The sequence below is a fragment of the Typha latifolia genome, chromosome 4 (assembly GCF_019914945.1).
Source record: "Typha latifolia isolate L0001 chromosome 4, TyphaL0001v2, whole genome shotgun sequence".
NCBI lineage: Eukaryota > Viridiplantae > Streptophyta > Magnoliopsida > Poales > Typhaceae > Typha > Typha latifolia.
In genome coordinates, this window is record NC_133089.1 from 11,514,579 (window position 1) to 11,541,734 (window position 27,156).

Below are 27,156 nucleotides of genomic sequence, written 5' to 3' on the forward strand. Positions count from 1 at the left end.
GAGGTTTTTTTTATTTTTATTTTGCATATTACCATATAATTCCACATTCACCCGCAAAGAGAGAGGCCTCCTCCTTTGACTTTTTTTTTGCAAATAAGTTCCTCTTTTTTCAACTATATAAGCAGAAAAGTACTTCATGTTATTGCATGAGGAACATGCTCAGTATGTTTTATTCTTCTTCCTCTTTTTTAATAGCTAAAAGGTTCTTCTTTTTCTCTTACCATTTATTCAATAAAACCACCTGTAGGAGAACTTAATAAAAAGGATATAGAAGGAAAGGATGTTCTTTGAAGAGAGAGAGAGAGAGAGAGAGAGGAGGTTTTTCCACAATAAGCTTGAAATATAGATGGTTATATGCAAAAATCCCTTCATTTGAATGACCAAAACTTAATTTAAATAGCTACACTTTTGAATTTGAATTTTAATGTCTTTTCTTCCCATGTTCTACTGTAGCTTTTCCTTGAATGATATTACAAGTAGGGCAAAGTTTGTGTAACGCCCCCACAGGGCACACGCGCTCACACGGCATGCGCAACGCACGCGACAGGACGAGCAGGGCTTGTCACGCATAGATACACATATTCTCAATGTAATCAATCTCAAAGATAAATTATATTATCAACTAATTATTAACATATGAATATTCAAGTCCACAACAATCATACTAGATAACTACATAATCTAGTAGGGTCTACACAGGCCACGACAAACCATCGAGATACAACTAAAATTACTAATACATAAGTACATTATAGTCTAATCTGTATTATATAAATCATCATCTATACAATGAAATACAAATATCAAATAATTATACAACTCAATATCTAAATACACTATCTTATATACCATCTCACGTCTATAAATAGCTCTGTTGAGCTTAAGAGATCTTGGCACAACTTCTGCTTTGATTAGCTTTGTTGAGCTTTGCTTTTCAAGACTTTTACTATTTTGATTTGTTATACTGCCAAAGTTGACTAAGTGGGAGATTTACTTCTAAGGCCATTACCATACTCACTCCATCTCTTTTCATGTATAAGTTCTTGTATTTGATATTTTATTTTTTTGTCATTTAATCTATTTGTCAGCCAAGTGTAAAATTTGTGTTTAAGGTCGTTGCCCTATTTTCTCTTCTTCTTTTTTTCAATTAAGTTATATTTGATTATTGAAGCTAATAAAATGATGAATCTATGAATTTTCTTTAAAAACAAATTTGACTTGCAAATACAGGGAATGAATTTTGTGGAAAAATAGAATTTCTTTATATGATTGCCATTTGAAATTTTTTTCAAATATCATGTCACTATATATTTTACTTAAAATACTATAATTATATGCTTAATTTGAGGAAACTTTTTTATTAGAGAACATTCAGGAGACTAATAATACTTAAAAAGTTGAGATATCAAGTGAGAGAATGACAATTTGAGAATATGTGATGAATTTAAAGAGAATTATCTTCCATTGGTAGGAATGAGTTTGAAAGGAAAATAACAAAATTAACCCTCCAAAATGGCCGAGTAGGGATGAAACTAGGCCATATTGAATTTGATCTGATCCAATTCTATACTTGAATTTTGCTTGATGTAGGTTAGATTTTTCTATCCATCTTGAATTTTGAATTCGGATCCATATCTGAATAGTCTATATAAATACGAATAAGGATTAAAGAACAACATCTAATCAATATTTACATATTAATTAGTTTCAAAACACTATGTAAAAAGTGATATTAAAAACTTACTATTATTTTATATATATCTCTAATCTTTTTTTCTCCTATATTTATTAATTATCTATAGATTTTAGTAATTATATTACAAGTTCTTATACATTAAAAAAAGGGGGGGAATAGATACATCCATAATAATACTTAGTGGATATAGTAAATAAGGTCATTATCCATGAAGAAACAAAAAATGAACACAGATATGATTTTTATCAGTTTCAATCCCTAATGTTTAGACTTTAGAGGAATAAAATTAATAATTATAGGTCTAATTTCATCAATGCCCCTCCAAACCAGCCATTTTGACTATTTGCAAAGTTTATTTTTGGGGAAAAATAATGTTTTAGAATTATTATTATTTTTTTCAGAAAAGAAAGAAGAAGAAGGAGAAGAAATCTTGGATCGAGTTGGGCCGAAACAGAGCTTAGGAGATCTTGGCCCAATTGCCAGACTTGAGTGGGCCAAATGGTTGATATTTGAAAAGTTCTTAAATAAAATTATGTCAAAAGAACCAAAAGAAAATATTAATGGTGATGCTCTCTTTAAGCTGCATAATTTTTATGTGATAATTACACTTATATCACCTGAAAAACTGAGAAGAAATATCCCTTGTATTTTGCTAATTAAAAGTTGTCTCTTCTTCCTCTAAAATATTTGTTTAAACGCGTTATATAATTACTTATGTGGTTTGCACGTGATAATTTATGGATAAAAAAATAATAAAAATGTTACAAAATGGGTATTTTGAGATATTTTTAGTAGTAGTGGGTCTGTATGTTGCCAAAAAATTACTCAGAGGAACTATGTGAAAAATAATAATATTTCAGAGTGTCTAAATATAATTCATCCTAATTTTATTCCTTGATGATGTAGGTATCATAAATCTAAACAATAGAATGCATTATAGATGAGGCATATTGACAAGCATAATTACTAATTAGATCTAAAGACATTTGATGTACTAGTGGAACTAAGTGTAGGTGGTTATAATGAAAGTTTGGATCAAAATCTTTTAAACTTTGAACATTAATAATTGATTTATAAGAGCATCTTCAACTGGGCTCTAAAACACCAATTTCGAGCAAACACCAAATTTAGAGCCTAATGGAACTCCAACCGGGCTTCAAATAGGGCTCCAAATTTGGAGCCCAACACTAATACTATTCAAAACTTTTAAAATGTTAATTTTGCCCTACAAAAGTTTAATAAAAATTTTAAATTTTATCTGTATTCTTTATTAAATAATCTAGTTGGTTAAACTAAATATATAATTAGTTTTACTATTTAATTTTTAATAATAAATAGTATAGTCGGAAAGCTCTCATCAAGATATTTAAAATGAGTCTAATATTAAATTCTTTATATTTTATATTTTATATTTCGTGTAGTATAATTTTATGTGTTTAATTAAAAATAGTAATTTAAAATTATTTTTGAAATCGTTAAAAATTAGTCTTATTATAAATATGTCTATCAGAATTTTCTAACCATAATTTTTATTAAAAAAATCATAAAAAAGCCTTACCTAAAGATGCTCTAGCTACTTCCAATATCAACTTAGAGCATATCTAAGGGAGGCTCCAAATATAGAGCCAAGAGTCCGGTGCACTCCAATGCACCAGTCTCTATTTTTATTATTTAATTAATATAATATATATTATATTTTAAATTACTTAATAAGTCCTCTTAATATTATTATTTTTAATAAAGAATATATGGTTAGAAAACTATCATCGATATTTTTATAATAAGACTAATATTCAATAGTTTCATAAATAATTTTAAACTACTATTTTTTAAATTAAAAATATCAAGATTATATTACACAAAATAAAAATAAAATATTTAAAATAACTTCAATAATTTAATATTAGACTCATTTTAAAGATCTCGATGAGAGCATTCTAATAGTACTATTTTTGTTAAAAATTGATTAGTAAAACTAATTATATATTCAGTTTAATTAATGAGATTATTTAATAAATGATACAGATAGAATTTAAATTTTCGGATTAAGCTTTTGTAAGGCAAAATTGGTATTTCTAAAAATTAAATAGTATTGGAGCTGGGCCCCAAATTTTTAGATGGGGCTCCAAATATGAAGCTCTATTCTAGTTGGCTCTAAATTAGAGCCCAATTTGGAGCTCTACCCAGCTCCAAATTTAGCGATTGGAGATGTTTTTAATTACTACCCTCAGTAATTCCATTTTCTATTAAATAAATATCTATTGAGAAAGTTTTTTTTTTTAATAGCAAGCTATATTAAGCCTATCCACGTGACAGTATAAAGGCCTCCTCCAAAATAAAGTTACATAGTTCCAGGGGTATGGGGTCCGTCAGCTCTAGCCTGCCCCCAAACTCCGCTTCCCACATTTGGCCACCCAGTCAGCCACTTTGTTCCCCTCTCGCCTCACATGACTCAGACGACAGTTTACAAAAGAACTGAGAAAACCATTACACTCAGTAACTAAACCCTTCATTTCCCATGGACAACTGACCATATTCTTCATGATTCGGACTAACTCCATTGAGTCGGACTCCACTTCCATATTAGTGTGGCTCGTAGCAAGTCGCAGTCCCAACTGGAGGGCGTGCCCCTCGGTTCGTAGCGCCGACTTGCCGACGGACGGTTCCCACGCTGCTGCTACCAATGAACCGTTCGTGGCCCTTATTACTGCCCCTGCCCCTCCAAGGCAATCCCCACCCGAGAAGGCTCCATCCACATTGACCTTGATCCATCCTTCAGTTGGGTGCGCCCACCTCATCGCCTACGGCCTAGCCGGATTATTCCTTGGCTTGCGTTGTTTTGCATAATCCTTAGCTAGTTGCACCGCTCGCCGGACTAGCATGTCAGCTTGAATCACAGTGCCTCCAAACACCTTTGCGTTGCGCTGCTTCCAAAGCATCCACAGGGTGGTCGCCATAATTGCCTTGCAAGCCAAGTTCTTCTCCAGGTCTTCATTCCATGACGTAGTGATCCAGTCCTCCGACAACCTGGATTGCCACTCTTCACTCCCCATACCTCCTTCGCAACTCGGTACGTGAAGAATAGGTGCACCAAACTCTCTCTATGGAGCCCACACTGGGCGCAACTCTCGTCCGGCCCGACCCGGATTGCATGGAGGTAAGCACGAGTTTGCAACCTCCCCTAGAGTAGTTTCCATGCAAACAAACATACTCTCGAGGCCACCGACAGGCGCCAAAGAGTGCTCCATCCTTCCCAACCATCTTGGCGACCTGGGTGGATGAAGGCGTATATTGATTTGGCCTTGGGTTCGCCAGCTCGGCTGGCCACCAGATCCACCTATCCGGCCGGGCCACCTCCGTCAACTCCGTGGTGCTAATCTGGAAAGCAAGGTCAAGCCCAGCTTCCTCCACAAGCCCAGCAAGGTCAAGCTCTGTGGTGCTAATCTGGAGATGCTTTTAATTACTACCCAGGGTAATTCCATTTTCTGTTAAACAAATATCTATTGAGAAAGTTACTAACATATATGCATTTGTAATATCCAACTCATATTGCCTATTTGGTACAAGTTCAATTTATTGCTGCAGAGACCCTCTCAATTATTTCTTTTTTCTGTACCTTAAGAAGTACATGTTGTCTCCTATGCTATCAAATATGTTTGATTGCTAATTTAAAAGTTTTTCTTTTACCATACTAGATATTTTTTTTACCAAATTAGATTATCTTTCAAACTTATTATCAAACATACATTGTCTAATTTACTATAGCCTAATAAAATTGTTAAACTAATCAGCTTTTTTTAAAAAATGCTAATCAGTTTAGTATTTACATTAGGTAATTTTTTTCTTAACTGCTAAAAGTTTAAGTTAAATGGATTTATATACATAAAACACTGAATTGATCTACGTTTTAGGACCAGACAAAAACTCTGAACTAACTAGCATTTTTTGCTTAGAGATAAAACGCTGAGACGTTCAACGTTTTTATTAGAACTACAGTAAATTAGACTTTATTTGCTAATAAATTTAAAAAGTCTATTTTGATAAATATAAATTGGAGCATAGCTAGTTTGGTCAAAAACTTGCTAATTTAATGTCTTAGTCTTTTTTTTCCGAAGGAGGATTCACCCCAGCAGGAAAAGTGTTCCTAACAAACGTAGTGTTCCATATTAAAAAAAATTTTCTCCTGCAAGAGTTTTTCTCCATTGTGATCCATCTCTCCCTATGATCATCTTTCTCAAATTCTCTCCTTTCCATATCCAAAAGAGTTATTTCCCAGTTGCAAACCTTTTTCTTTCTCTTTCTTGCTATATGTTTTATATGTTTGCTCATTTTCCTTCCAAACAGTCTTCTCCCCTACCTCCTCCCTCATCTTCCTCATTGAGCTAGCCTCATGAGGTAGGGTTCTAATGGCTCTAGTTTCACCTAAATCGTAGGTCAGGATGAAAAGATAAAAATAAAATAGTGGAGATAGGTCATGGAGGGCAGAACGGTAGTTTTTGATGTTGTGGTGGTCGTCAGAGGGTGGTGGACGACCAAGGGTGATGCTGGATGACCGTGTAGTAGCGTGACTGCTGGAGGTAGAAGGTGGCTAGGATTTGGATGCTTGAAAGAGATCTACGGTTATAATTTACTCGTATGAAGATAAAGACAATCTAATGACTAATATAAAAAGATAAGGACGAAAATAATAAGTGGCTAAACTCAGATTTCTCTCAATAATTCTTATCAACACATTTTCACCCATATTTATAGGAGTAAAATCCCTAACGAATCGGATCCACATGTGAATTATCCAATTTATTTGAAATTCAAAACAGAAAGATAAAGTTAACTAATTTGACTCGACTTAACCCATGTGATCGGATTGTAACAATCCACAACGCTTCCAACACCTTGTCCCCAAGGTGACTAGTCTCTCACGTCCTTATACTCATACAACTTGTTGTGCCAATTAGTGGATTTATGTTCGTCTTCCTCAAGTCCGTCTAGGAACATGACGTGGGCTGGTTAACGCTTACATTTATGATCGGGGGTAAATCGGTCATCACAGTTAAAACACAAGCTTTTTTCTTCCGTGTTCTTCCAAGTCGTTGGGTACAAAGTGGCGCATTATCATCTGTTGGTTAGGTTGAGCCGTTGGTGCAGGCTGAGTCGGGTTAGTCAACATGGCCTAAAAATTCTCGTACTAGGTCGGACCGAACCGAGGACAAATCGCATCGGCAAAGTCCTACCAAGACTTGAATGGTCGAGTCTGCTCAGCCGACTGGTTCCACCTAATCACCATGCCCTCCAAGTGGAATGAGGCTAGTTGAACCTTCTGGTAGTTGGGCGTGCCATGTTACATGAAAAATTACCCTACTAGATAGGTCTAATCTAGCGGGTCTTCCTAGATAATTTTGGGAAATCAAGCTTGACGATCCGAGCTTGGATCCCAAAATGTGGTCTGTCATCACGGGCGAAGTGACCTCAGAGTTAAGGCTGGTCTCATGGGTCATAGGCCCACAGGTTCGGCTCATGTCGCACTCGGGCTGCATGCGAGTTCGGCCTAGTCTAGCGACGTAGGTCCACCGATTCATTCCACTATTCTTCGTCGAGCTCGTACTCATGCTCGGGATCTTATTCAAAGGTTCCAAACTAGTTTGGAATTCGGCCTGTCTCGAAAATTGTGCACTTCATCTCCTTTATTCTAATAATCTAACCCTAAGGCTAAATTTGGAATTTGGCCTAGGGGCGCCACCATAGGGTGGATGGGGGCGATGGCGGCTGGGTTCGGTCGAGGGTCGTCGGCAATCAACCCTTGGCCGGTCCTTGCGGTGGTGGAACAGTGGCAAGCGGTGGTGGAGGGCCAAACTCGAGCTCCGGCTCGAGCTGGTGTAGTAGTGGTCCTGGTGTGTCGCTAGCTAATCCACCGGCCCCTGGCGGCTATGGAAGTGACCAGTGGCCCCACAGTAGGGGAGTAATGGCGGTAGGAAGCTGCGATGGAGCCACCCCGACATAAGGGTAGCTTCCCACGATTGTGGCTGTCGGGTTCGGCCACACGACGATCGTCGGCGGCTGCGGCGGCCATCACTGGCCAGCAGTCGGCCCAAGGAAGCCAGCCATGGCCACCGATGGGCATGGGAGCGTCAAACTTGTGGCCACTAGCCACGGGTTTGCTATAGCACGAATCATCGCGGGTAGCGGTCTTCCAGCTGGTGCCGACGTGAAAGGTGGCCTGGGCTTAGGTGCGGGAGTACTGTGGAAGGGATCAGTTATGGTGGCAGGGGCCATGAGCATCTGGATGGCCGACGGCGGGAATCTAGGGTTTTTGGCCCTAGCTCCCACCGTGGGTGGGGAAGATGATCTTGCGGTCACTATTACGGGTGGTTCTAGCATGACAACGGCGTCTACGAAGGTTTGCAGGGCCGGAGGGGTCCCTACCACTGTCGGAGGAGAGGTTGAGGGTGTGGTTTGGGCCGGCTTGTGACACCCAACTCTAAACACGTGCATGACACGAGCCCACACGGCACGTGCGTAGCACCTGACCATTTGGTTAGATACCAACAATCAAATAAACCTGTAGCAACATCATAATTTTATCCACAACCTCTAAATTAAGAATAACTCAAGTCTAACTGTCAACAGCATACAAATAACCCTACATGGGCCCTACACAGGCCACAACACATCATCAAGAGCTTTTCACAACTATACATCCACAACAGTAGTTTATACAGAATTATACAAGTACAATGTCATATGCTAAAATATAAGACAAGGATACATTTACACTTTGGAGGATGTCCACTAGTACATTGGATAAGATAACTCATCTAGCAGAAAACAATAACCACCCTCTACTCCTCACTCACCGGCAAAACCTCTAAGGGAGTATCCTGCTCCTCTCGTTCACCTGGGTTTTTGGAAGAGGAAAAACAAGAGAGTCATGAGCAAAAGGCTCAGTGAATAGATCTTACCCCGAATCAGTGAAACCAAACAGAGAGTAAATCAAGTACTGGATAATATGAATCAGAAAGAGTATCATGTTATGAATGAGTAAATGAATGTGTCATCAATACTACATAAATGAAATATAGATAACATGTCATGTCATAATTGATGAAAATACATAATCCTCGACAATGAATAAATAGATCACCACGTCATATGATCATCAATCTCTCTATCAAATATGACACATGATGCATGCCGACTATGACAATGCTATGATATCAGATACAATCATATATGATGTATATTGACCACTCAATAATCAGGTATGTCAGCTAATAATGACATCATATGCATTTCTTAACATCACGATCATCACCGACATCTCGGTATAATACCATCATACTAGACCACTGTGCACAGTCAACACCCGGTACCCGATCTCAACATCATGCGCGAAGGCTCAGAGCATACTCTGCCATCCGCAAGGAGTATCTCAAATATATACCCTGCCATCCGCTAGGGTATCAACATCCATCCAGACCGGGCACCCTTCTAACTGATAGAAATCTCGTGAGGATAACTCGCCACATATGCCCTGGCGAACGGCATGTGTCCGAATGCTCGCTGCGCACACGGACTAACGACCTCGGACGTAAGGCCAACGGGATCGCGACCATGTCGAGCGATCAATCATCCACCAAGCGCGCCCTAACCCTCGCGCCCACTCGGGTATCCTCACGCTTTCTATCAACTATCCTATCAATCACATTTCATGCTTTCCTTCTAAATGACAAGATCATATGCATATATCCAAGACGATAACAAGTCAATGCCTAACAGAATTTAGGTGGAATAGGAATCAAGAGAAAATGATGCAAGGTAGTCTCCAACCGTATCGTCAACACATGCATACTCATGCTAATCTATTACATGCATACTCATGCTACGGATCAACTCGGTAAACAATCATAACAAAGTAGAATCATCTCGATTATCTCTATATATATCACCAATGTACTCTTATTCTAAATCAGCGTAATCGAATGCATGATAAAATATGCTCGACTATAATCATCTCTAGATAAAATCATATAATCATGCTGGAGGTCAAAACATGCATATACACAAATATATAATGTAACCTAATTTGAGAAAGACGTCTAAGGGATAAGACTACTCACTCCACTGCAATTATCAAACCACAACTCGTTCACGCTGCTACGATAACGATCAAGCCTCGATAGCTAAGTCCACAGGGTCTTGAACAGGGGGGTCGGGATCTGAAATTATTTGTAACAAATATGTCAATCTTTTTATTAATTAAAATTAACCCGACAAAAAGACAGTTTCTTGTTGTAAGTATGTACTCTTCATTTCTATATTTGGTTCGTTATTTATTAATCATAATTATATTATTTAATAGTGTATTTAAAATATATTTTATCTGTCTATTATTCTCTTTGATAATTAAGAAAATAAGAATTAAGTTACTGCAAATAATTACGTAAGAATATACGTATATAACCCTAATAATTACTATTACCTACTTAGGATTAAAATAATAATTTATATTGCAGGTATTTTACTAAACATGATATAATTAGAATGATATACTAACTATGATATGATTTTATATAATTTGTACAACTTAAATACATTAAATTAACCAAGCTAAACTAATTGTGCACATATATATATATATATATATATATATATATATATATATATAGTGCTGGGCTGAGCCCAGCGCCTGGCGCCGCAAGGGCGCCGGGCCGAGCCTGGCGCTCGGGCGCTACAAGGGCGGCGGGCCGAGCCCAGCACCACTTGCGGGTGCAGCCAGAGGAGAGAAGGGAAGAAGGAGGAGGAGGAGAGGAAGAAGAAAGAGAAGAAGAAGAAGAAGAAGAAAGAAAGAAAATGGAAGAAGAGGGTTGGGCCATGGGGGAGGGGTGCGGCCGCTGGTGGCCACTCAGCGGCCGGCCTCTCGCCGACGGCTCAATCCTTCAGCGGTTCCGAAAGGAAGCCGACAAGGAGGAAAAGAGAAATAGAGAGAGAGAGGTGGAGAGAGAGAGGGAGAGAGAGAGAGAGGGAGGCTCACCGGAGTTAGGGGAGGTGGTGGCGGCAGTGGGTAGAGAGGGAGAGTGTTTGAGAGAGAGAGAGAGAGAGAAAGGTCAAAGATAGCTCGAAAGAGAAAAAGAGAGAGAGAGGAAGAAAAGGGAGAGAGAGGCGGTGGGGAGGAAGGCTGCGGCGGCGGCGAGGGCCCACCGCGCCAGCTGGCTCGGCCAGGTTGGCCGGGCCAGCGCTTGGGGCGCGTGGCGCCCATCTCCGTTGCCACTGCATGGCACGACAGCTCGTGCCATGCAGTGCAGAATTTTTTATTTTTATTTTTTAACCTTGGGTTATTACACGGCTCATCCCCTCCCTCACGGGTTGGTAATGGTGATTGCAGCTGACCTAGTCTTGCCGTGGTCGGTGGTGCTGGCGGCGCAAGGTGGCCGTGGTAAGTTAGGAGGGTTGTCGCCAAGGGTTGAATAGCCTTGTCCATCCTCTTGGCGCTCTCCACAATGGATCTAGTGATCTCGTTAGAAAAATCTTTAAAAATTGCCTTCGCCCACGCCGGTGGCTCGTTGTGAACTATTGGTGGTGGTGGCAAGGGCACCAGATCAACTCCCAATGGAACGGAGATGAGATCCTGCTCCTTTATGGTCGATCCCTCCTCGTGGGTCTTGGATCGCGTGTTTACTATATTTCGAGGAACGTTAGCTCTGATACCAATGTTATGAACTAGATCTAGAACGATCCATCCATAGGATGATTATGAAAATTTAGTTAGAGGTAGCCTCTTGAGGTAGGGTTCTAATGACTCTAGTTCATCTAAATCAGAGGTCGGGATGAAAATATAAAAATAAAACAGTGGAGATATGTCAAGGAGGTTAGAACAATAATTTTTGATGTTGTGACGGTCGTCGGAGGGTAGTGGACGGCCGTGTAGTAGGGTGGTTGCTGGAGGTAGGAGGTGGCTAGGGTTTAGATGCTTGAAAGGGATCTACGGTTATGATCTACTATAAAGATAATTTAACAGCTAATGTAAAAAGATAATGATAGAAATAATAACCGGCTAAACTCAAATTTCTCTCAATGATTCTTATCAACACATGTCCACCCCTATTTATAGGATTAAAATCTCTAGCGGATCGAATCCACATGCGGATTATCTGATTTATTTGAAATTTAAAATAGAAAGATAAAACTAAGTAACTAATTTGACTCGACTTGACTTGACTTGACTTGACTTAACCTATGTAGTCGGATTGTAAGAGAATATTACTCCTCCAACTTGATTAAAAGAATATATAAGAAAAAAATTTGGGACAGTAGTCAATTCTTTTGTATTTGACTTAAAATTTTGCGATATAGTTTATAATAAAAAGGGAGTATTTATAGGTGTTTGAGTGTTTGAGGCTTTTAAATTTCTTCAAACTTGTAATTTCTAAATAAATTTAGATAATTGATCATTTTAAAATAACCAATATGGCCATTAATTTTTCTTTTTTAAATTCTTATAACATTTAAGTTCTTAAATTTATTTAATTAATAATTTCAAATTTAAATAAATTATAAAATTAATAACATGAGGTAGAACAGTTAGGTAGAACCCAAGACAGAGCTCTTAGATTTCTAAAGAGGAATTTATTATATTAAATAAATATAATACTTTGTTGCCCTAACGAGAGAAAATCATAAGAATAGGTCAGGACAAAAGTAGGAAAGCCAAATTACCAAAGTGCCATTGATAATATTAGAATTTTAGCAGTTATGTTTTAAAACTAAAAAATTACTACAATATCATGCCCCCTTAATATGATGTTTTTTTTTTAAAAATATTTACAACAAGATGATTATGTTTCTCGTGCTATAACTATTAAAAGTTACCACTAAAGAGTCATTTCTTACCCGGCTTAAAAGGAAGAGTTTTCTTCGTTAGTATCGAGGGAATCATCGAGCTTCAAGTATATTATAATCATTTTATAAGTGGGGATAAAATAAATATTTTAGCATGGTGGAAAGCAAATGAGACGAGATTTTCAATTGTTGACTCCATGGCATGTGATATATTAATTATTCCTATGTCTATTGTACCTTTAGAATCTATTTTTGTACAAGCGGGTGGTTGATTGCTGAATGTAGATCATGTTTGGAGAAAGAAAATAATTGAAGCGCTGATGTGCCTCCAAGAAAGCATAAATTATAAAAAGATGACCAGTTTGAAATAGAAAATATAGGATTTAAATTTTGAGATCTTAATGACTAATATAATTTTATTTTATTTTTCACAATTAATAATGAATTATGCAAATGATAGATAGATGGGTTAATAGATAGATGGGTTAGGTGCCAAAGCAGTGGGGATGTGCAAAAAAAAATCATCGTATTTTTTTATATAACTATTTATTTAGTTACGAAAATATCTTTCCATTTACTCTTTTGTTTAACTATTTGTTTTTTTTATAACTAATTTATTTCCACCTACTTAATTTAGTTTTTGCAAACCACTAGTCACTCAGATCAGTGATTCTAGACTGTTAGATCACACTAGTGGTTTCCATCAAAGATCTGACGGTCTAGAATCAATGAATTACTGATCTGAGTATATGCTTATATATAAAAATATATTCTACTAACTAGAGTCTGGAGAGTAGAGACTAGAAAACACATTAAATTTGGGGTTAGCCGGTAACTAGGTGAGGAGGTCCTCTCATCGCGCGGCCGCGGCGACGCCGGCGCCGACGCGGCCATCTTTCTAATTTCGCCGAGCCGCGTGGCGTGGAGCCATGGAGGGCGCGCTGCAAGCCGGCATCTTTCTATATTCGGCAAGCTATGTGGGGTGGAGCCGTGGAGGGGCCGCCGTCGGCCGGATTGCCTTGCCGGAGCCGAAGGACTACCGGGGACGAGCACCAGCCTCCAAAGTAATTGCTATTTCATCTCCTTCATCTCCTTCATCCGCAGCCTGTTTGGTTTTTGCTATTATTTTTCCGCCACTAGCATAAGCATCAGCACCGGGACGAGCATTGGCCTATCTCTTTCCATGCAGATTCTTAAATGGAAGGAGTGGGAAAACGAGACTTCGTCCCCTAATTGCACGATGAGATGAAGGGGTTGAGATGGTTTTGGTATCGAAGGGGAGGAAGAAGAAGCTAGAGCGGGAGAGGAGGGAGCCAGGCCGCTCTCTCACGGGCCGACGGACAGTAACGGACTAAACTATTCTAATCCGGCCTGAATCCAACCCGACCCAATCCTACCCATCTGTGGCGGGCTGGCTAACACAATGCCCACTGCCCGGCCCGGCCTGGCCCGCATCGCCCGATGATCACCTCTAAATATGTGATCATCGGGCGAAGCACGGCGAAGCCAGCCCGCTCTCTCACGGGCCGATGGACAGTAACAGGGCTAAACTATTCTAATCCGGCCCGAATCCAACCCGACCCGATCCTACTCTACCCATCTGTGGGCGGGCTGGCTAACACATTGCCCACTGCTCAGCCCGAACTCGGCCCGGCCCGGCCCGGCCCGCATCGACAGATGATCACCTCTAAATATGTGTGGGCAAAAAGATGCTGCACTTGGCAAACTTAGGACCAGAGAAGCAGCACAATCGAGCACTCGCTGAATAGATGGACCACGTGAGAGCGACGTGCACAACTCCGTTAGAGGAAAAAGCTGGCTCTTCTGGCGTCGTCGAGCACCGCTTGTCGGGAGTTGGGACGAGCAACGTTCACCAAACTGGGTGCAATTGACGGTAACCATTACAAACGGTGAACATGGTGGTGGGCCCCTGGCGATGGTTTGTTTTACGCAAGGAAAGTTTACTAATGAGGAGTCCAAGTGGGAGTAAAACATGACCCAAGTAGCCATAGTCTCTCTCGTTGGGCAGCGTGACCAACGACCAACATGTCATAGAGGCTGGGACCCACCAGTTTGAGATTCAGATTTCTTTTCATTAAAATATTGAACTTCCATAATACTTTAATATAAATTGTTAGTTATATTTATATTGGGAAATTTACCATATCACCCTTGTTGCTATTTCCAGAAATTACACTTTTACCCCCCTTAATTTTTTTTGGGATGCCTCGTAATTGTTATTTTTTCATCATATACAACTAATTTATAGATCAAATTTGAAGATGCTTAGATACAAAATTGAATAAGATTAAATAGATTTTTTAATGCTGCATCTAGAATAATATCAATCATACAAAAATATGATAAAAACATGCATTTATTTAATATACTAAAATTTTAGGAGATAAAGCGAGAAAAAAAATAGAAAAAAGAGTAAAAAATAATATATAATTGAGTAATAATAATCTTTGATGTGATAGAAAAATGAAGAAAAATATAATTTTATTAATTTATTATGAAATTGTAATAAGTACTTTTTAATTTAATATAAAAGAGATTGATTGGTAGAATAAAGATGAAGGGTAAATTAGTAACTGAATTAATGTGGATATAATTTTGATAAATAGTAGTTGTGTTTAGAATATAACTATTATTTATATTTAAATGTTATTTTGAAATAAGGGGAATTAAAAAAAAAAAGGTTATTCGTGAGGTTAAGTGGGCGGAAATAGTCAAAAGTTTTAGGTTAATAATGGACACGCCGCATACGATAAGTTAATGAGGGGTTGGCGGGGGCCAATTCTACCTGTGCAACTTACAATAGATACGAAGTACGAACACTGCAATCGGAAAGAGGAGATATTATTTATTCTGCATCCTGCGACAGAGAAAAATAGAGAGAGAGAGAGAGAGAGAGAGAGAGAGAGAGAGATGGGGGAATCGAAGACGGTGCACTCGGCGCTGGTGACCTACACTTCCATGATCTCGCTCCTCACGCTTTGTCCTCCCTTTGTCATATTAATGTGAGCTCTCTCCCCCTTCTTTTGGATTTTTTTTTGTTTACTTTTTGATACCTTTTTTATGGTTTTTTGATAACCTCTTTGTAATTTTTTTGGACCTTTTTTTTTGTTTTGTTTTTGCGAATTGTTAGGTTGGACGGTGATCCGTGACCTCCTTTTCTTTATGGTACTTTTTTTTTAATGTTTCGTTTTGTTGTTGATCTTAATAAATCTTGGAACTGGGCTTCTGTGCTTCTTTGATCACGCTTTGCTGATCGTTCTGTGACTCTGGTTTGGATCAGAAACATTTCTCTTTAATTAAATAAATTGCGGATCTTAGTAAAGCAGCCAACTTTGGATCCGAGAGAGCTTCTTTATATGAATGCCAGGTCTGGGCATTCATACTATTGAGTATTTTGTACGTTGTTCACCGAGAGACTCAAGATCTAACCTAGAGAATGTCTTTTATGTTTTCGTTTTGTTTTTCCCACGAACTGTTCAGTAAATTGTTAAAGTGGATAAATAATATGTCTTGATAAAGAAAATCTTAAATTTGTGCATGTTTAGAGTCCCTGAGTTCTGGGAATTACTCTAATTTAGCTGCAGAAAGGGATATCTCACCTGGGACATATACAGAATAATTACTAAAATTCGGATCCTCAATGGGTGTACCTCTGGTTGCCAACTTCGTTTCTCCTGGTGTTCGTCTACTAAATTTATTTTATCAAGTTTCTCTTCAGATTATCACTGAAGATGCAGGAAAATGTAGCTTGAATTATTACTCTCTTTTTTGCCTCAGATGGTACACCATGGTTCATGCTGATGGTTCGGTATTGCAAACTTACGAGTATCTCAAGCAACATGGGCTGCAGGGTCTTAAAAATATCTGTCCAGTGCCATCCCTGATTGCATGGAAGATTATTGCTTGTTTTGCTGCTTTTGAAGCAGTGCTTCAGCTTGCACTTCCTGGGAAAAGGTTTGAAGGCCCCGTTTCTCCATCTGGAAATATACCTGTCTACAAGGTTTGTATCACATAAATTATTCCAAGAATGATATTAGATACATCTTGCATTGATTTGGCATGCTAAACAATTGTTAATCCAGGAAAAGGTTTCAAACTTACTCAATATGACAGAAAATGAGGGGCAGCTTGCATATGATCAAAGTTGAATCTCAAAACTTATAATCCATGATAGTGATGTTGCTATTTGTTATGCCCATTATCTGCATTTAGTGGTTACAAATTTGAAACTTTAAAAGATAAGAGCAAGATTATCTATGTTCCTGTATCCTACCTTTTATTTTAATTTTGAACCTTTTAAAATTGCAAGAAATTATCTTAGCTCTCTCAATTAGTTCTACATATTTTACATATTCAGTGTAATGATACAAGTTGAAATTATTTCATGATTAGCATTTTGCATCACAATATTCACCAGTTAATTGATGCGCTAATTGGGAGCATCTAAACATAGAAGAGAAGAAAAAGAAGAATATTGGTTGCATTGTTTTGAAAAAATGACTCCCTTATTGTTTAGATTCCTCCTTGGATAAGGTATACCTAGGCTTCACTTGGGTATGTTAGTAGGCTTGAAAATTTCAAAAATGTTGTATAGTTTGCCAAATATGTGGGTTTACTATGTCCTTAAGAGGGGTATAATAGAGCTCAGCTTGATCTAGTTGAGGCCTAAAATCAAGCTCGCCTCGTTTTGTTTCCATTCGAGCTTAATCTTAAGACTATTTTGGTCGAGCTTGATTTAGTCAAGCTTGAACTGATAATTGGACCGAAATTTAAATTTGTGCAGCCTATCTGAGCTCTTAGGTTTCTATTAGGATGTAACCTATACATGCACATTCAATATTTCGAGCCTTATCGAGCCGAGCATGTGCAAGTCTGCCTATGATCAGTCTCAGGTCAAAAAATCAATTTAATGCCTAAAAGAATGAATTGATCTCAGCTCATCTATAATCTGGTCAAGCTTAATCGAATATATATCAAGCGAAGCTTGAGCTGGCGATTGTTTGACAGCCCTAGTTCTCAGTAGATATGCAGTATATCATTTTGTTGGTTTATGTATTAATATTAGCATTAGTTTATGTAATTTTTCTGTGTATTTTTACTTTATTTAATTTTTTGTGTACTTTTGCTTGAACTGCCTTGATTTCATGGGGCCGTGTAGAAACCACTAGTGCTCAGTAGTTAGATGGTCCCTTATTTGCCAGCCTATTGCTTCTGGTCTTTTAAAATTTTGATTGATTGTGTGGTTCAAATGTCCAAACAATCTCCTTTGGCAAATGATAGACAGCTAGTGAAGAAATGAGAAGCACTATGGGAGATCCTGCCGGTAAAACAACAAAAGCAGCAATCTACTGACCTTGTGGAATGTGGACTGATATATGTTCTTACTTTTATCATTTCAATAAAAAGCATTATCTGATATAATTTTTCTTTTTCTTGTAGGCCAATGGTTTGCAAGCTTATGCAGTAACGTTGTTAACATATCTATGTCTTTGGTGGTAAGTCTTACCTATCACATAGTAGAAAACCTTTACTTGTCTTTGGTCTTGATTACTCATTTTAAATCAAGTAGCTCTTCAATAATTTGTCTAATTCTCAGTTTCTTTTCTCAGTTTTTGTTACAATGCTTTTATATCTTTGGTTTTAATCCTTGCATGGCCATTACATATCTTACTAGTTACTATAACTTTTTTTTAGTAAGGGTCAGATAATAATTTAAGGAAGCATCTTTTTTTTTTGTCCAACAAGCCCATTCATATAACTATAGTATGATTGATTTTACGGTGACAAGCATACCTCACTGCGATTTTCTCTATCAAACCCCTTCACTGTTAAGCTCACCTCATTGCTCATTCATTCCTTCACATAAGTGCAGAGTTTTTCATGAAGGAAATTATTCATGTCAACAAGAAAGGGAACCTAGGAAGCATGTGCCATATGCTTATAAAAGCACTAGCTGCAAGTACTGCAAAATCATCATGTAGTTCACCAATGTAGCCTATGGTGGTAGTGACCAGAATATCGGGAATGCATGCAAACTATGGATATATGATATACTTAGTCCTGATTGTAATTGTAGTTTGCTCACTTAAAGCTAACCATCAGCCCAGTTGACCTAATTGATTCTGGACTTTGGTATGCTTTGTATTTTTGCAAATCTAGCTGGATGATGTTATTATTTATGTAGTTGTAAATTCAACATTCGGCAGACCTAGTTCGAAACTCTGTCATATATCAAGTTCATAATCTGCTGAATAGCTCTTAGTTTTTAAAATTTCTTCTTCCAATGTACATATCCTTGTTTTAGTCATTATTGAAAATCTAGTACTTATATTACTAAGTGAACTTATTTGATTATTAAAAAGTTTGGAGGTTGTTTTAACAATTTATTTGAGTTACCCACTTGACCTAAATATGATATGTAGGCCTTTGCGCGCCAGAACTTACCTAGGAAGACCCAATCTCAACCCAAATGAAGGCTGAAACATTTAAGGAATATGTAGCTGGATAGCTGCTCTGCAATTCTGGCTTAGCTTCTTTACACGTCTAGTAGCTAGGATTCTTACTTCAGGATTAGGTTTGGTGGGTTGCGCTTTGGTGGTCAATATTATAAAACTGCCTGTTGCATTCCAAAGGTGTAAATATGACCAGTTCTATTTGTTTTAACATAAAGATATCTTATGCTTTTTAGACCAATTGCCCATGTCATATATGATCCAGCCTCTTTCCTAAGGTAATAGTATTGTTGTTCTACTCTTTTAATTAGACAATTTATTTATGTTATCACATCTAGGTGCCAATAGCTTTTCTTGTTTTCTCAATTTGTGCGCAATTATCAATTTGAATTTAACTGTATAACACAATTCTATGCCTGTAATTCTCTGTATATTTTGTGTACTAATGCTGTTCCTATTGGTTTCCTCAATGAGAGTTACAGTACTCTGCCAGTAGTCACTAACTTACCTCTCCATTAGGTTTGGGATATTTAACCCTGCAATCGTATATGATCATTTGGGGGAGATCTATGCAGCACTAATTGTGGGTAGCTTTGTCTTCTGCATTTTCTTGTACATAAAAGTAAGTCGACTATCAATGCTCATTTTTTCTTATATCCCCCCTTATATTGTATTATAAAGCCTCCATTTCTCTTAAGGGTCACTTGGCACCATCTTCATCTGATTCTGGATCCTCTGGCAATGTGATAATTGACTTCTACTGGGTGAGTCTTGCAAGCATCTTATCTTCCATTTACCTTTTGACTAACATTATTATCTGTTTCATTTCCTGGCAAATTTCAACTTCTGGTCATTAAAAGTGGACTCCTATGATAGCAGACACAATAATATGGTTTATGTTCTAAGCAATGATTGACTCGTGGAATATTTTGTATCCATATTTAGCTTTGCTCTGTCAACCCTTATAAGATCCTTTGACAGCACTTTTATTTTTTCTTCTAAATTAGGTTTCAAAATATTTATCTAGATTTGCATCCCTGTTCTTTTCACAACTGAAATTACCTTTTCCAGACCTCCCTTGTGTCTCCATCAAATTTAGGGTAATACAAGGTAATGCACAGTGCTTGTATAGACTTTTCAAGAAGATATCAACTATAAAAGATCATGTTAGTTTGTAATGTTTTAAGTCGGCATGAAGTTGATGTAATGTTCCTTTCAGGATCACCTTTTCTCATGTTCAACCAAGAACAACTCTTCTTTTTTCTTTATTTTTCTGCAAGAAAACAGAAGAGTTTCCTCTGAAAGAACTGGAATTAACATAGTTGGACATGCAAAAAGGAAAAAAGAACATAAATCTAAATGCGAATTGGAAAAATATTATCAGAACTGTTTAATTGCGGAAGACAGTGTACAGACTGCCATTTTTGATTTAGTAATTTAAACTATTCCCTTGCAAAACATTTTGCTGGTATTAACCAAAAACAATAAGTACCACTAATGATTATGAGTTAGTATCTGATTCTCTTCCTGTGAATGACTATCAAATTGGCCTGGCCGACAGAATTTTTATTATTGAACCTTATTTGTGAACAATCCATTATCTGGTCCTTTGTCACTTTGATTACAACATTAGTTTTTTTAATCTTAATGTTTCTTTAAAAAAATAGGAAAAAGAATACTTCAATTTAATTCATATGTCTACAGCAGGATGAAGACATCATCCTTTTTTTTTCAGGTCGTTGAAGCATCTATAATTCTATATGAAATTTTGAAGATCACGGTATTCACAACTTCTAACAAGGGGCTGATGAATGCAGTGATTTTATGATTTTATCAATTTACCATAGGCATTAGTTGACTAATTGAAGACATAAAAATTTGATGCTCATACTAAATTATTAGCCAGTAGACTTTATAAAGGATAAGAGGGAGAGAGAAGGATGATGCTGATGCTACATTATTAGCTGGTAATATTCTTTCTGAAGGATATAGAGTAAATTGTTAGCTCATGATTTTGTAGTGTGATCCCTTCAATTTATCCAGTCATAAGTTTTTACCATATGAAAAATGAGCAATTTAGCATTTGTTCAATTGATGAACTACCAAAAATAGCTAAAGAAATTTTGCTATTTGAAAAGAAAATTCAATTTGCATGTACAGTTGACCTGAAGTATAGTGCTTCATTGAACTAGTTGCTTGAGATATATGTACCTTATGCAGGGAATGGAACTTTATCCTCGAATCGGTAAACATTTTGATATCAAGGTATTCACAAACTGCCGATTTGGCATGATGTCATGGGCTGTTCTTGCTGTGACTTATTGCATCAAACAGGTCAGTATTCCTTACTGCTTGTCTGAACTCACCTATATATTAATTTCTATCTTGCTTTCTTTCACTTTGTCGTTAGCTCTATCAATCAAAAGTTCTATTGACTATTCCATGATTGTTATACTACATAACTGTTGATCGTTAGGTTTCAAAGATGCATATAGTTTTGTGTGTTTTGTCTACTCACTTTCAAGATGTTTTGACTTATGAGAGGATATAACCTGAGATAGTCATAAATGTGCACGTCAAAATGGAAAATATGTTGCCTTTAACAAGAGGAACTTGTTTAGGAAATGATCATCCATATATCATATGCTGATTTGTACATATAGTTGCTCCCTTATCTTTTTCCCATCTTTAAGAAAAGACAGAAGACTTCTTCTCTTTTATAATCTAATGCCATATCTTTGAGTCAGAAATTCATTTAAGGATTGCATTAAAAACTACAAAATATGCCCTTCTAATCTTTCTACATATAATTTCATGTTTTGCAGTATGAATTAAATGGACAAGTGGCTGATTCTATGCTTGTGAATACTCTACTGATGCTGGTCTACATCACCAAGTTTTTTTGGTGGGAGTCTGGATACTGGTGCACTATGGATATCGCTCATGACAGAGGTGGAGAATTGCTTTATATGTCTCAATTTCAAGGAGTGAACTTAACTTGTTTGCTCTTTTATCTGTGTCATGTAAATGGAAGTCAAAGTAGATTATCGTGAATCTAGAAGAAGAGTTACTCCAGATTCCCTTTGCAGCATAAGATAGATTGTGAAAACATTAATCTTTCAAGATGACATTAACATAGCCTATACCTTATTAAGATTTTGTAAGGGGTAGTTGTTTTTAACGTTAGTTTTCCCTCAGTAATGCTTGTTCTTTTGCTAATGGCATCCCTGATTTGCATCATTGTATAGTTAAAAATAGTGCAATCATGAAAGATGCCGTATTTGTAATCCTTTCTTCTAGTTTTACAGAAGTAGAACAGTAATCCTTTCTTCTACAGAAGTAGCAGAATACATAACTATATAACTGATCACCAGATATGCATTGTCTTCTAGGATCAAGTTGTGAAAAAAATTACTAGACTTCTGCAGATATTTAATTAAGGTAAGTCTTCTTTTCCCAGTTTAAAAGAAATGGATTTCTAAGGATGTTCCACCTTGTTAAATTCTTGGAGCACTACTATTTTACCAATAGGCTAACTATCTATCTTGTTATGTTGCTTGAACTGGCTGTGCCTGGAAGTCATTTTGAAGTCGAATTTCTTGTGACAAAATTGCAGAGCTATTTTATGCATCTGAGATGGTTAATGAGCAGAATACTTCATCTGCATTGTGAGGGACATGTACTCTACTGCTTCTTTATTGAAAGGCTTGCATCAACGGAAAATACATGCATCTTCAATGCTCTTTCTTAGCATGCCATGTTCTTAAAAGAGAAACACTAGAGTACACTTGTGGACGTAGAAACCACCCTAAGTATTACTGCACTTTTGAGTTTCAGAGGGCATCCCTTATTGTGATGGTAAGGCTTGACAGCATCCATTATTGCATTGTGGGTTAAAAAACTTAGTCATGGAACCACGGTAGGGCTACGTGACACTTCTTACTTTGGTGACTGGGTGCCTGGAGCACTAATATCATCCGCTATGTATTGTGTATGATATCAAAAAGGGTCCAGTTATAATCTTGAATTAGATGACCTTTTTCTTTCTTTTGTGAATGCCATAATTATAGTTAACTTCTCACTGACATTGTGTTCCTTATCAGCTGGTTTCTACATCTGCTGGGGTTGCTTGGTTTGGGTCCCATCTGTCTATACTTCTCCTGGGATGTACCTTGTTAACCACCCGGTGAATCTGGGTACCCAGGTAATTTAATTTGATATTTACACCAGTCATAAGAAACACATTGAAGTTTTCAGTGGAAAGATTTGCTTTCTCGTCCATAATTTATGTTTTTATTAACAAGTATTTAACTTGAAGATTTAATGGACTTTGACATGCTGCAGCTTGCTCTTTTTATACTTGCTGCCGGACTTCTCTGCATATATATCAACTATGACTGTGATAGACAACGCCAAGTATTCCGTAGAACGAATGGCAAGTGCTTAATTTGGGGAAGAGCTCCATCAAAGGTTCCTATCCTCTCGAGTGTTTCAATTTCATTCTAATTATTTTGCAATTTAGGGGAATCTCTTGTTCACTATGTTCATGACTAAATTCCAGATAGTGGCCTCATATAACACCACAAGAGGTGAAACAAAAACCAGCCTTCTCCTAACTTCTGGATGGTGAGTCTTTCTGGGCTTCTTGTAAGCTATGTCACCAGAGATGAATATTTAACGTGACATTTTTTTTTTAAAACTAGAAAGCTTTATCTCATTTATAGTTAAAGAGCTTTCAACTAAGATGTACTAATTAAACTTTTGCTATAGGTGGGGATTATCTCGTCATTTCCACTATGTGCCAGAGATACTATCTGCATTTTTCTGGACTGCACCTGCCCTTCTCAATCATGTACTCATTGTGTAATATTCATCCATAATTAGTTTTCTAGGATACTTCTAATGTGTTCCTTTTTTGTACCTTATGCAGTTCCTGCCTTACTTCTATGTGTTGTTTTTGACTATTCTTCTTTTTGATCGAGCAAAAAGGGACGATGATCGGTGCTCATCCAAGTAAGTAAATCTGGTCCTCATCATTCTGTTTTAACTTTGTATGTGTGATGTACACTATTGGTCAACTGGACATCCAATATGGTATGAAAGGTAGTTTTTAGGGAAGTCATGAGTTTAAACCTCGTCAAGCCCCATTTAGTCCCTAACTTCCTATTTTCTAGTATTTATACAGAGTTCCCAGTCTTCTTAAAAATCATATTTCCACGTGCAATGCAATAGGAGCCGCTCGTGATGTGGCGTCTTAAGGCATGATATATGCATTGGTGGTCTGCATCTAACTGTTTTAAGTTTTTGGATCAATTGCTTATGTTAGAGTGCTTATTGTTTACATATTAATCTAAGACCATTAAACAACTCTTAATATCCAGTGAAAACTTACCAGATGCAATTAACTCTTTAAAATGTAGGACAGTAAGGCATTCTATGTGCTAGGTTCTCAAAAATGAATGGTTTGGGGGAAAGTAAGATGTGCACAGCAGTACTGCATTTTCTGAAAAGGCTGTTTCTATGGGTCAAAGTGTTGAACATTAACAAAACAAACTTGTTCTGGATCATTATATGAGTATTAAGTACATATTAGTATATTACTTTTTACATGCATATTTTGATGTGGCCTTACTGAGGAAAGATAAGCACTGTCATGATTGAGTCTCTAAGGATATTATGCTAAAATTAGGCTGTGGCTTGGAACCTGCTCCCTTTATCAAGAGATAAGTATTATTTTTGGAAATTGAACCTGGGACATTGTTGAGTTTCAAATATTCTGATGATACTTCATAAGCCTCGTTTCAGCTTCCAGGAGCCCATGTAGTAAATTTTGTTCTTTTAGATGTTCGCCACTAGATACTCAACTCGCCAGAAAGTAAAACAAGATCACTCACAAAATAAGCTATCTTTCTCGAACAATTTGCTGTTTGCATGCTCTTGATCATGGATCGATATTTTCCCTTTTCCTCAATCTCCATCTGATATTCTAAAGAATGTGCCCTCTAGAAACTAGGATTAAGAGTTGAGCTTTGCAGTTTTAGGAGGTTACATTTGAAGTTTGACTGCCTTTTGAGTAGTTCTGGCATGATGTGTTCATGACTGTTTGCAGGTATGGCAAATACTGGAAGATGTACTGTAATAAAGTGCCTTACAGGATTGTACCTGGTATCTACTGAGGTTGTTGGCGTAAGATCTACAAGACTACATCAGCCATATATGGTGAGACCAGTCTAAGAGAACTAATTAGCTGGTACTAGTAGAGTTTCTTATTTATGATGCGAATCTGCTAGTGCTTTTGTAACATTATCTGTGTGTAGAAGCTTCATGATTTGCCAACCAGAGAAATAACGCATGATTTACCAATGAGCCATAATTGTATGAGCTATAACTACTTTCTGTGTATGCCCAAAAAATATTGCCTTTGAGTATCTGGATGAATCAGATGCTTATGCAATATTCTTGATGAATAAGTGCAGCACTCGAGGACACCTGCCGAAGGCATCCCGGGAATCTATTTGACAATTTCAATTGAGTAGAATTACAGGGATGGCTAAGCAGATGAAGGAAATGAAGTTCTTGTATTCTCTTCAAAAACTGGATTGCAGCTGTAATAGCTAGTCTTTGCATTGGGTATTTTTCTTCTTCTTCCGACTCCAATGCAACCTAGAGTCTTGCAAAGTACTGAAGCACATCTAGTTTTTTGTTGCTTAATAACCTCCTGTTGTCTTGGTGCTTTCATATTCATATCTACTACATGATACATTGCCATTTATCTGAAGTACACCTTGGCTTCATGTCATACTAGGAAAAACTGCTAAGATGATTTCGTTGTCATGGATTTTACAGTGCTTGTTCATTATATCCATTGTATTCACCTTGACCCTCAGCTTTTGCATTCAAGGTGTGCTGAATGTTCTCTGGCAAGTGAACAAGCATGCTCACCGAACTGTGTTGCCAAACTAAGCTCAGTCTTACACTAACTTGCCACAATGTTGGACTGTATCTTTACTCCCCTATCTTAAAGGAACCATGTTTAGTGTCTTTCTGCTGCGATGTACTGCTGCTTACAAGGAACCATGTTAGCCATAGGATCTCCAGATAAGCTCCCTTCTCATTCCATTTGCATGTACTTTCATTGCCACTACTTCAGCAGGCCATCAACATCTACTTGTAAGGATCAAGCAGCAATCTTGGCATCAAATGTTGTGTATGTCCACAATTGAATAAAAACAGAAGAGACTACAATTCTTTTATGTTGTCATTGTAGTTTCATGTGCCTCCTACCTTCACCCCATGAGCATCCTCAATATTATGCTTTAAAAGGACTCTGGGAGGGAGATGAGATGGGAAGCATACAAAAGAAGGGCAGGCCATGAGCTGAGTCAAGCTTAAAGGTGATCATCGGGCGGGCGGGGCTAGATTTAACGAGCCAGGTCAGTCGGCTTGGGCCTAACAATGTCGAACCTATGTGAGTTTGGGTCTGATTTGGCCCGAGCCAATTTTGTGCCATTCTAGTGTCCTTAATTTGATGGTTAGACTCTCTTCCAATCCAACAAGACTTAATAGGCTTAAGTTTAATGGATCAACTCCTTAAGGTTCATTTGTCCTTTGGAGCCATTTTCACCCAATCAACATTTCAAAAGGGCTAGTATTTCTCAATGCATATGTTAGATAATTAAGCCAACTCAGGTCATATAGTCTGGATCATGAGCATATAACGATCTACCTAAAGAGAAAGAACGCCCTAATAAAATTCCTTCTACGGTGCCCATTCTCTTTTATTACACCTTCATGTAAACCAATATGTTCATCCAAATTGGCACAGTAGTACTCTGGTCACAACATTTTTCCTACGAAAATTACATATTATATTTTGAATGGACAAACTCTCTCAATACGATAATTCACACAGATATCCAAGAAATTATCTATGAGAGATAGCGATATAGCCCAACAAAACTCTTACAGTTCTCCCCAAAAAAAAAGGGACTCTCTTCAACGATGATCCACCATTCATCGCATTCCGGGCTCGTTTTTATTATTTAATTAATATAATATATATATATATATATATTTATATATTATATTTTAAAATAATTTAATAAGTCATATTAATATTATTATTTTTTAATAAAAAATATATGATTGAAAAAC

The 27,156-nt window shown here is 37.3% G+C and overlaps 1 protein-coding gene and 1 long non-coding RNA gene across 2 annotated transcripts; both read left to right on the forward strand.

Annotated features, from left to right (window-relative positions):
- Nucleotides 1–13,327: 13,327 nt before the first annotated feature.
- LOC140786978 (uncharacterized) lies at nucleotides 13,328–14,693 on the forward strand. The gene is made up of 2 exons (XR_012108722.1): nucleotides 13,328–13,593; nucleotides 13,719–14,693. It is a non-coding gene; the product is annotated as an uncharacterized lncRNA (long non-coding RNA).
- A 621-nt stretch (nucleotides 14,694–15,314) lies between these two features.
- Nucleotides 15,315–25,716, forward strand: LOC140785471 (7-dehydrocholesterol reductase). The gene is made up of 13 exons (XM_073133302.1): nucleotides 15,315–15,552; nucleotides 16,328–16,550; nucleotides 17,990–18,045; nucleotides 19,522–19,624; nucleotides 19,701–19,766; nucleotides 21,223–21,336; nucleotides 21,828–21,954; nucleotides 23,106–23,206; nucleotides 23,347–23,472; nucleotides 23,564–23,628; nucleotides 23,773–23,854; nucleotides 23,933–24,015; nucleotides 25,112–25,716. Exons 1-13 carry the CDS (start codon nucleotides 15,461–15,463, stop codon nucleotides 25,176–25,178), a joined length of 1,305 nt encoding a protein of 434 aa, XP_072989403.1. The 5' UTR covers nucleotides 15,315–15,460; the 3' UTR covers nucleotides 25,179–25,716.
- The last annotated feature ends 1,440 nt before the right edge of the window (nucleotides 25,717–27,156 follow it).